This window comes from Sapajus apella, unplaced genomic scaffold, assembly GCF_009761245.1.
Source record: "Sapajus apella isolate SASKATOON/1434 unplaced genomic scaffold, GSC_monkey_1.0 scaffold175, whole genome shotgun sequence".
Taxonomy (NCBI): Eukaryota; Metazoa; Chordata; class Mammalia; order Primates; family Cebidae; genus Sapajus; species Sapajus apella.
The window spans coordinates 168,287-178,757 of record NW_022437115.1 but is presented as its reverse complement, the minus strand read 5'-3'; the positions used below and the strand labels follow the sequence as shown (position 1 = coordinate 178,757).

At 65.8% G+C, this 10,471-nt stretch overlaps 2 protein-coding genes across 8 annotated transcripts in view; one reads left to right on the top strand and one right to left on the bottom strand.

Annotated features, from left to right (window-relative positions):
* CCDC154 (coiled-coil domain containing 154) overlaps positions 1–10,126 on the top strand; it is a 14,115-nt gene extending 3,989 nt beyond the window's left edge. For 2 of the 7 annotated variants that reach the window (XM_032268139.1, XM_032268138.1), the window contains 11 exons: positions 855–956; positions 1,039–1,167; positions 1,248–1,366; positions 1,760–1,886; positions 1,984–2,121; positions 3,146–3,265; positions 3,425–3,501; positions 3,829–3,946; positions 4,537–4,623; positions 4,857–5,041; positions 5,158–5,680. In XM_032268139.1, the coding sequence (XP_032124030.1) occupies positions 855–956; positions 1,039–1,167; positions 1,248–1,366; positions 1,760–1,886; positions 1,984–2,121; positions 3,146–3,265; positions 3,425–3,501; positions 3,829–3,946; positions 4,537–4,623; positions 4,857–5,041; positions 5,158–5,284 (1,329 nt within the window). In that variant the 3' untranslated portion in view covers positions 5,285–5,680. Of the gene's footprint in view, positions 1–854; positions 957–1,038; positions 1,168–1,244; positions 1,367–1,759; positions 1,887–1,983; positions 2,122–3,145; positions 3,266–3,424; positions 3,502–3,828; positions 3,947–4,536; positions 4,624–4,856; positions 5,832–9,540 lie in introns of those variants that run through there. The other 5 variants (XM_032268135.1, XM_032268137.1, XM_032268134.1 and 2 more) reach the window with 5 other exon arrangements.
* PERCC1 (proline and glutamate rich with coiled coil 1) lies at positions 5,257–7,117 on the bottom strand. The gene has a single exon (XM_032268141.1). The coding sequence runs from the start codon at positions 7,073–7,075 to the stop codon at positions 6,272–6,274; it is 804 nt and encodes a 267-aa protein (XP_032124032.1). The 5' UTR covers positions 7,076–7,117; the 3' UTR covers positions 5,257–6,271.
* Positions 10,127–10,471: the final 345 nt, after the last annotated feature.

Below are 10,471 nucleotides of genomic sequence, written 5' to 3'. Positions count from 1 at the left end.
GGTTTCACTATGTTAGCCAGGCTGGTCTCAAACTCCTGACCTCAGGTGATCCGCCCACCTTGGCCTCCCAAAGTGCTGGGATTACAGGTGTGAGCCACTGAGCCAGCCATTGCTTGTTTTTGTTAATAAAGTTTTATTGGCACACACAAACATTTTTTACACATTATCAATGTCTGCTCTGGGGGCTGTAACCGCCGTGCTGAGAGGGTTACAACAGAGACCCCACAAGGTTCGAACGTGTACCATCTGGCTTTTTACAAAAAACCTGCTCTAAGGTGGCCTCCTGGGGGCAGGGGGCCAACAGGGGCTTGGGCGGAGGGGAAGCTTCCCAGGAGGTGCTCTCTCTGTGGCTGGCGAAGGGCCTGTGCCACCTGCCTGTCCTTTGGGTGTGTGAGATGCAGGGACAGGGCTGCTGGCGTCTCTGCTCTCCCCTCACCTTCAGACCCTCAGTGCGGCAGGAAAGCAGCCGTTGGGGCGGAGACAGGGCCCCAAGGCTCTGGCCAGCCTGCCTGGCTCCCCCTGCATGGGGATGCCCACATGGCACGCCCACTTCCCTGCCGGGGCATGGTGGCGGCTGGGCGGCCTTCCTTGGGTGGCATCGGTGGTGGATGCCAAGCGTGTCTGGATCTCACGTGAGCGTGGCCTTCAGATGCTTCTCAAGCCCGTGCCTGGTCAGTGGGTACCGAGGGCTGCTGCCCGTCCTGGCTTTCTTCCTGCCGAGGGTGTGGCAGGCCCCACTCTGCTGGGCTGGGGGACAGCAGGGGCCTCCACCTCTGCTGGAGACCACGGGCAGAAGCAGGACCGGCCGGGTGTCTGGGAGAGGCTGCCCACAGGACAATGTGCCCCTGCTCCAGGCCCAGATGACCAGGCTCGGCGAAGAGGTGAGCCTGCGCTTCCTGAAGAGGGAGGCCAAGCTGTGCGGCTTCCTGCAGAAGAGCTTCCTGGCCCTCGAGAAGGTGGGGGCCTGCCTGCGGCCAGCCTGCCCCACACCCCCTTCCCAGAGGCAGGCCTGCAGCAGACGGTGGGGTCTCCCCGCAGAGAATGAGGGCCTCAGAGAGCTCGAGGCTGAGGCTGGAGGGCAGCCTGCGGGGCGAGCTGGAGAGCCGGTGGGAGAAGCTGCGGGGACTGATGGAGGAGCGCCTGCGGGCCCTGCGTGGGCAGCGTGAGGTGGGCCAGGTGGGCGGCGGGCGGGCGGCCAGGGCTGGGGCCGGGGTGTGGGTCTCAGGGCGGCCTCCACCCCACAGCAGGAGAACCACCTCCTGGAGCAGTGCCAGGGCCTAGATGCGGCTGTGGCCCAGCTCACCAAGTTCGTGCAGCAGAACCAGGCGTCGCTGAACCGTGTCCTGCTGGCCGAGGAGAAGGCCTGGTGGGTATCCTGGGGCCTCAGGTGCTGTCAGGCCGGGGGGACCCTGATGTCCCACTCAGGAGGGACCACAGTGGCCGACTCGGCAGGGAATGACCTTGCCTCTCCCAGCAGAGTGCTTGACCCCAGAGGTGCAGCCAGGTTCAGACGGGGCAGCTGTGCGGCCACTCATCCCGTGGGGACTCCTGCTGCTTGCCCAGCCTGTCCTCCCTGGAGTGCTCAGCTGTGGCAGTCAGCAGTGAAGCCCTATCTTGATGGCACTGTGACTGCACCCCATCTTCTGATCCTGGGGTCTCCTTGGAGGTTCCAGAGCCAGCAGCCAAGCTTCCCTCCCGTGCCCAGTGCTGAGGGGTGGGCAGGACCCACAGAGGGCATCTATGTGTCCCCAACCGCTAGGGACGTCAAGGGGCGCTTGGAGGAGAGCCAGGTCGGGGAGCTGACCGCCTATGTGCAGGAGAACCTGGAGGCCGCGCAGCTGGCGGGGGAGCTGGCCCGGCAGGAGATGCACGGCGAGCTGGCACTGGTGAGGGGGGGCAGTGTGTCACGTCCCCCACGGGGTCCCCCCCACACACAGGATGGGCCCTTAGCCGGGCCTCCCCGTGCCCACCTGTCCCCCACAGCTCCGAGAGAAGAGCCAGGCTCTGGAGGCGTCAGTGGTGCAGCTGGCCGGGCAGGTAAAGGAGCTGAGTGGCCGCCTCCCAGCCCTGAGCAGCCGGCTGGACCTGCAGGAGCAGATGCTGGGCCTCAGGCTGTCCGAGGTGCGCCAGGCAGTGGGGGGCAGGCAGGCTGGGGGAGTCCCCATCCCTCAGCTCTCAGCCCACCATTGCCCCCAGGGTAGAGGCCTGACAGGCCTGTCGCAAGCCTCCCATCCCACCCAGCAACTGTCCCCAGGCCTGGGGGATTCCGAGTCCCAGAGACTCCTGTGTGGGGCAGGACAGCCCCTAAGCGGTCTCGGTCCAGCACTTGCGGCCCCTGAGGCCTGAGTTGGAACCTTGACCCATGGCCCAGCTATGCGGCCAGTTCGCAGAGGGGCAGACAAGCAGCCTCCACCAGCATGCACGTGTTCACTCTTTAACAGCTCCATTGAGAAGGATTCTCTCCCCACACAGCTCTCCCATGAACGCATGCAGTTCTGTGTTAGGCTGTCCACAGGGCTGGCCATCGTGCCCACAGCTTCACAGCGTTCATCCCCCAGAGAGAATCCCAGCCCCCTCTGCGCTCATTCCCATCCCCTGCCCCCTGGCCACTTGGGCCCCTCCCTGTCTCCCGGCCCAGCCTGTTCTGAACATTTCCAGGAAACGGACCCATGCACCATGCGGCCGCTTTGTCAGGGACACCCATGGGTGTCCTGTTTCCCCACTCTTTGGCTCATACACAAGGCTTCCTCCCTTCCACCGCTGCGTAATGCGCCTTGCGTGGACACCACCCCCATGTTTCCACTTATCCACCGACAGACATGGCGACAGCCTGTGATTCGGGGCTGAATCCCACTGGGGCCGGCCCTGCCTCACTTGGGCACCTGTGTGGTCAGAACAGCCCCACAGTCCTTTGGCTGCCCAGGCCCGCCTGGCATGTGTGTCCCTAGAGCGTGCCTGGCTGGGCCATCCCGCTGCCTGCAGACCAGTGCACAAATGTCTCAGAGTCAGAAGTGCGCATGGGGGCCGCCTGCCCCCCGGAGCTTCCTGTGTCCGTCTGTCCACCCTGGGGCCCTGTCCATCCATCCATCCGTCTGTCTGTCCTCCCAATTTGGGCTCTGTCTCTCACTGGATGTCTGTATCCCAGGTCAAGACTGAATGGGAAGGTGCAGAGAGGAAGTCCCTGGAGGACCTGGCCAGATGGCAGAAGGAGGTGGCCGCGCACCTGCGGGTTGTGCGGGAGAAGCTGGACGGCCTCCCCCAGAAGGTGGGTGAAGGCACAGCCAGCCTGGTGCATTTAGCCTTGGTGGTGGTATGGGACCCCTCCCCTCCCTGTCCTCTCCCCTCCTCCTTCTCCGGGGGGCTGAGGCCGAGGCTGGTGCTAGACCAGGCCCTGGGGCCACCCGCCATTCCTGGCTCTGTTCAGATAGAGGGCATCTCAGACAAGTGCCTGCTTCACAAGAGCGACTCGGACCTCAGGATTTCTGCCGAAGGCAAGGCCAGGTGCAGCCTCCGGGGCCACGGGAGAGGGGCAGGGGCCCCACTGACTGTCACTGGGCTGGGCCAGTTCCCCACGCTTGCTGCTTTCCACAAGCCCCCCAGTGCCGTGACAGACGTGCTCACCTGCCACCCTGGTGCTTCTCTGAGGAGCCTCAAGCCCTCCCTCTGCCATCTGCCAGGGACTTCCACCTTCCTCACTGGAGGGGTGACAGAGCTGATCCCCCTCAAGCCTCCTTAGCCCTATGGCGGCTGTGGGAGCAGCCCATGTCCCTGGTCCTGGCCCTACCCCCGAGCACACACCACAGCTGGCCCCGGCATCTGGTGCCACAGGGAGTTGGAGGTGGGGGCCCTGCGGCAGGAGCTGGCCACGCTGCTGTCATCCGTGCAGCTGCTGAAGGAAGACAGCCCCGGGCGGAAGATCGCGGAGATGCAGGGCAAGCTGGCCACGGTAATCCCGGGGATGCCCTCGCTCAGCTAGGGGAGAACGGGAGCCATCGGGGTCAGACAGGGCAGCCGTGTGGGCAGGACCCCCAGCCTAAGGGGCATTTTCCAGCCGGCAGGCGAGGCTCAGAAAACCAGCTGTCTGAGGCTGGGCGCAGTAGCTCACGCCTGATGAATCACCTGAGGTCGGGAGTTTTAGACCAGCCTGACCAACGTAGGAAAACCCCATTTCTACTAAAAATACTAAAATTAGCCAGGTGTGGTGGCGCATGCCTGTAATCTTAGCTGCTCCGGAGGGCCCCGGCTTGTCTCAGCCTCTGGAAGTTCCAAGTGGAGTCACCTGCTTGGAGCTCCCACACTGGGGCGTCTGCAGCCACGAGGGCAGGAGCAGCCCTGAGCCCTCGCCGGGTCCCTGCGGGGTTAATCTCCAGCCACCCCTTCTTGTCCCAGGCCCTGACATGGGGCAAGGGCCAGTGTGTGGGCAGGTGCCCCCTGCCCAAACTCTAAGCAATCAACAGCAGGAGTGGGGACGTCCATGCGAACAGCAGGACCCTGGCCGACCAGCCCCGTCTGTGCCCAAATGGCGGCCGTGTTTAGTTTCAGAACCAAATAATGAAGTTGGAAAACTGCATCCAGGCCAACAAGACCATCCAGAACCTCAAGTTCAACAGCGAGGCCCGGCTGGTGAGGAGGCCCTGGGCTGCCGGCACCTGGCACCCACCCACTCCCTCAGCCCTGCTGCCTTCCCGCCTGCCCCATGGCAGGCACCCACATCTGTCTGTCTGAGCGTCTGGCGCTGGGCAGTGTTTCCCTGAAGACAATGGCTTCTGGGCTCCACGTGGGAGATAAGCCCCCTGTTTGCCGTCCCCCACCCAGGGGTCTGGCTCCGGAGTGACGCTGGCATCCCCTCCCCACAGCGCACGCAGGAGGTGGCTGCCCTGAGGGAGACCGTGCTGCGGCTGTGGAGTGAGAAGGGCCCTCAGGCACCACTGGACAGCCGAAAGGCGCTTCCGTCCCTGGCGAGGCAGCGGGTCTTCATCAAGGACTCGGCGCCCGGCAAGGTGGCACCTGTGAACTGCTGGGGCGTGTACCAGGCCATGAGGTGGGCAGCAGGGATTCTCGAGCGGCCTCCTGGACCTTTGGGTCAGGGTTCGGGGTTGGGGGTCCCAAGGGGAGTAGGGCAGGAGTGCAGGGGCCACGTGCCACATCTCTGGACAGGTGGCTGCAGTGGAAGGTGTCTCTCACAAAGCTCAGGGCCCATCAGAGGCCAGGAGGGGTCCCAGAGAAGCCCCACAGCCGGGAGCAGGTGCAGCAGCTCCCACCCTTGCTCTTTATCCAGAAGTAAACGTGCTGGCCTTGTTCTCATTAGAGCTGAGGTTCCCTGACGCCTGCCGGGGGGCCTTCCCAGGGCCTGTGGTGCCGAAAGGGGTGCTGAGGCCCCGGGCAGCGGGCTGCCCAAGCCTGGGGGGGCCCAGTCCCTCGACCCCCACGACCCTTCCTGTGGTGAGAGGCCCGGCCCGGCCGCAGGCCTTTGCTTTTCATGGCACTCCAGCCCCTCTCCCTCCCTGCCGGGCCCCCTAGGGCTGCCAGAGCCCCCTGGGATAGAAGCGGCTGGGCCGGGGCTTGCACAGAAGCACCCAGGCCAGTCCCCGCCAGAACCCGCCACGAGCTGCCCCTGCCTGGGTTGTGAGGAGGACTCGGGGAAGCTGCCTGGCCTGCCTCAGGCTCCCTGCTCTGCCTCGAAGCCCCTCCAGCCCGGCGCCCCTGCAGGGAAGCGCCTTCTAGCATCTGGGGAGGAAACAGCCCTTGTTGGCTCTTTCAGTCAGGCAGTGGTCCTTTTCCTGCCTCTCCAGGAAAGCCCTCGCTCATCCTGTGGTTGCTGGCCCCACCACATGCTGCGTGGGGGCCCAGGGGAGGGGCTGCGGGTCCCAGGCCACCCAGCCCTAGGGCGAGCAGGCAGTGGGAGGGCCGGCCCAGGGGGCAGTGTCCTCCACTGTCCCGTGCCGCTGACCTGGAATCTCTGGGGCTGGCCCCTCAGCCTCCCCTGGGGGCCGCTGGTGGGTGGAGCCCCCCGAGTCTAAGTCTCCTTTGGGCAGGGCTCTGGGGGTCCCTGTGCCCCTCCAGGGGCTCTGCTGGGGCTGAAGGCCAGGGCATGGCCAGGTCTGGGCACCACCCTTGCTGCTCCCACCGCAGCCCAGCCCTGGTGGCGTCTAGGTTTGTCCTGTGGTGGCCAAGAGGGATGGAGGAGGCTCTTCCCAGGAGGACAGGAGGAAAGTCTTTCACCTCGGGGGACAGCCCCACTGCGGCCAGCTGAATCCGACCCTGACCCTCACTAGGCCTCAGCTGGCTGTGCCCCTTCCAGGGCTGGGGTTCCCCCACCAGGCAGCTCAGGACAGCCCTCGGCTGACCAGCTGGCCAGCAGGTCGCTGAAGTCCGGCGTGCCAGGGTGCAGCAGGCCCAGGGGGCTGGGGGTCGGCTCCTTCCAGAAGGACGGGGGCAGCTTCCTCTGGGCCATGGGGGTGATATGGCCGTACTTCCGCTCCAGCCTCAGGCTCCAGCTGGCCGCCACCCTGGGCCCCCAGTACCGCCGCAGCCCATAGTCAAAGAGCTCGGCCAGGGGTCCCAGGGGCTGTGCCCCGTCCCCGCTGAGGCCCGGCCTGTGCACCTGCCCCTGAGGGACCCTGGGCTCCTGGGTGTCCTCGTCCTCCAGGGCCCCGCCTCGGGCCAGGCGCACCAGGTCTGCATAGTAGAGCTCCTGGGCAGTGACGCTGGCTGGGCGGCTGTCGGCGTAGATGTCGCAGGCATCTGGGTCCTGCCCCTTGTCCTTGCGGCCAAAGTACCGCCGGATGTCGTCGCTGATGAGCTCTGAGAAACGCAGCAGCTGCAGCGGTGTCTCGGCGCTGCTGGGACCCTGAGGGGCTGCCTCCGCGGGGGCCTCTGCCCGGCCTGAGCTCGGGAGGATCGGGCTGCGGCCCCCCAGCCCCTTACCCTCCAGCTCCTCCTCCTCCTCCTCTTCCTCCTCCTCCTCCTCCTCCTCCGAAGTCTCTGGGGGCTCCAGATCTGAGGGCGGGAAGGGGTGGTGGCGCAGCAGGGGCAGCCGGAAGTCGCACAGGGGCCGGATCACGCCAGCGGCCATTTCCGCACTGTCCCGCGCTTCGGGGACCTCCGGGGCAGCAGGCGCTGGCTGGGGAGGGAGACCGAGGGGCGGGTTCCCCGTCAGGCCTGGCCATGCCCCGGCCACCCACGACCACTGCACTCAGAGCCCACAGGTCTGTGGCCTCCCCCGGAGACCTTCCTCAGCGCCTCGGCTCCCTGGAGGTCCCGGCCCTCCAGTTGTGCTTGTCGAGGGTGTGGATCACCACGGGAGTGAGGTGTGGGGAGAGACAGGGTGGGCACTGTGGCCACGTGGCAGGGGCATGAGGGCATGGTCAGCCGGGGCTGAGGCCTGCTGGACTCAGGATGGCCACTGGCAGGAGCCATGGGGTCCTGTTGTGGGGGCAGTCGGGTGGGCCCGGGGATGGCGTCACTAGAATTGTGGTCACTGGGGAGGGGAGCACATTGGGTGGAAGAGAGGAGCCCTGGGGACTGGACCTGGAGAAGCCAGGCAGGTGGCCAGGGACCCTCACAGGCCAGGGTAGGGGGACGGGGGCTGCTGAACCGGAGCTGGGTCCCAGGCTGGGGCTGCTGTAGCATCGGACCCAGGGGCTCCATGGTTCTTAGTCAAAGGGGGGACATCGGCCACACTGGGCCCAGAGCTGGTGCAGCCGCTGTGCGTTTCTTCGGGGCCATCGCAGTCCCATGGGAGCAGGAGGCAGCACCCCAGTGGCCCTAACTCTGTGATGATGGAGGCAGCTGAGGTGGGAGGTCACTAAAGGGGTGGGCTGCAGGGGTCACTGCACCTGGCGGGGACCCCTCAGGGGAAGCCCTGGGGTGAGGGGCCTGGCAGGAGGGTGTCTGGGCAGTGACTGTGGGATGGGTGCAGCTCCCCTTTGGGCCAGCTGCCAGGCAGGGCCCACCACAGAGACCAGGGCTGCCCAGCCCCTCCAGGTGTCCCGGGGCCAGGTAGCCTGGAGCCCATCTTGTCTGGAGCCTAGGACAGGGGGGCAGAGGGAGGGAGGAGGGATACGGGGAAGGAGGAGGGCTGCGGGGAGGGAGGAGAGCTGCGGGGAGGGAGGGAGGTCTGCGGGGAGGGAGGGAGGTCTGCGGGGAGCAGCCAGGGCACTGGGACAGGCGTTCCTCCGGGTCAGGATGTTTCCCTGCTGGCTGGCGGGGAGGTGAGCTTCAAGGCCCCCCGACCCGACATGGCTGGCCACACCATGGTCCTAATCTCACTCAAGTGCTGGGGTCCCCGTCCTGGGAGGCATCCAGTGGCCTGAGCCCTGGACTTTGGGGCTGCTCACAGACTGTCCAGATGCAGGCACCCTCCCGTGACCACCTGCCCCGATGCCTGCCCAGCCCTGGGCCAGCCCAACGCTCTGGGGGCTTACCCAGGGGTGGGTGGTCCCCGAAAAGCCCTGGACAGAAGGACTCACAGACTCAAAGTGCTCACGGCTGTGGCAGTCCTCAGCAGCCCCCGCCCCCCAGGCCCTGGCTCCTACCTGATCGGGGCCCACAGCTCTTGCTCCACAGGCGCACCTCCACCTGGACACAAGCATTTATAGCTGGGCTCTGCAGCCGCCAGGGGCTGGCAAATATTTGGCGACAGCATTGTCATCGCAGACTGGGCAAATAGAGCCCGTTTGCTTTAGCGCCCAGCAACCAGGGTCCCAAGGGGGGAGCACACCCCCGGCCTCACCTGCACGCGGCCTGCCCGGGGACCGTGGAGTGTTTGTGTGGGCGCAGCTGGCTGGCCCCTGGGCCCCCGGGACCCTTATCTCTGCTGCTAACTGGGGCCCGGACCCAGCCTTGTCAAATAGGCGGAAAATTAAATTTCATGCTATTTTGAGTTCTGGAGTAGGCCTCTCTAGAGGACATCCTGTCTCTGCAGCCAGTGGGGTGAACGCCAGTCCTGGCTGCAGGAGGGCCCTGGAGATGGGGCTGGGGAAGGGGGCGAAGTCCTAGGGACCCCTAGCCAGAGCCCGGCATGTGGGCTGCAGGGAGGGTCCTGGAGCACCTGCCCAACTCCCCCAGCCATCGGGCCCTCCTGGCCAGCCCGGACCATCTCCACTGGCCCAGCTGTGACTGGGACACCTGCGGGGGCCACCGCTGCCCGCCTGCCCAGAGCTCAGAGGTGTTTGCAATTGATCATTAATGGAGGACCCCCCTGCTTCCCTGGGCCTTTCTTTCTCTGCTGCAGCCACCCCTGGGGTGGGAGTGGGGAGCTGGGGACCCTCCCCTTGCCTGTTACTCCCAGGAAAGCCTCCCCCAGAAGCACCCCAAGGGCCTCTGCCGCTCCCACTGACTCCTGGCTGCTCCTGGGTGGCCCTAGCTGGTGCACTGTGGGGACCGTGTTAGCTTCCTGGGGCTGCTGTGACAATGAGCACAACGCAGGTGGCCTGGAACGTAGGTCCGGAGGCCGAGGTCCTGGGCAAAGCTCGCCAGGAGTGGCTGGCTCCTTGCCCCGTGGTTGTGTCTCCCCAGTCTCTGCCTCTGTCATTACAGGGTCTTCTCTGGGAGTGTCCTCTGCCCTCCTAGGGGTACCTCATCCCTGGATTTGGGGCCCGTGCCTACCCGGTGTGCCCTCAGCTTCACCAGTTACACCTGCAGGGTGGCCCCACCATTTCCAAATGAGGTCCCATTCAGACCTGGCGTGGACGTGCATTGTGGGGACTTGGCTCATCCCGGCACAGGCGCCATCCGCATGTGACTGTGCCTGGCCTTGGCATTCACCAGGTGTGCCCCCCCACTTGGCACAGTGCTCTCCGGAGCAGCCCCCAGTGGCCCAGGTTGGGAGGACTCCATAGTGCCCTTCCCAGGGACTCCAGCTCTGAGGACGGGACAGCAGCCCCCAGCCTGGCCTGGCCCTGACACTCCCTGTCCCAAGCCCCCAGCTCCTGGGCCTTCACCTTCCAGGGGCCCGGGTGACCCACACCCTGGGTCCTCACCCCTGCACTCCAGGCGTCCCCCAGTCAGGTGGGAGACCGGCCCCTCCCGCCCTGTGGCATCCAGTGCACAGGGATTTGGGCAATGGGCCCGGCCCTTCCCTGTGCCCGGGGGCCCCTCGCTGACCTGCCCCTGGTTTCTTCAGGCAGCCTCTGTAACCACCCAGCGTCTGCGGCTGCACTCAGGACCCCCGGCTTTGGAGGAAGGGACAGGAAAAAGTTCAGCCTTAAGAGTGAGCCCTGCAAAGGCCCGGCTGGCGACCGCCACAAAGGGTCTGGGAAGCCTCCCGAGTCTCATGCTGAGGAGCAGGGGCACCTGGAGAGGCCCCAGTCCCAGGAGTGGCTGTGGGAGTAGGGCAGGGACAATGTGGGCACGGATGCCAGTTACGGCTTCTTACTGCTCTTTCACAGGGAGCATCCAAGCCCAGTCCAGGTGACCCACAGCCCAGGTGACCCCACAGCCCAGGTGACCCCCAGCCCAGGTGACCCCA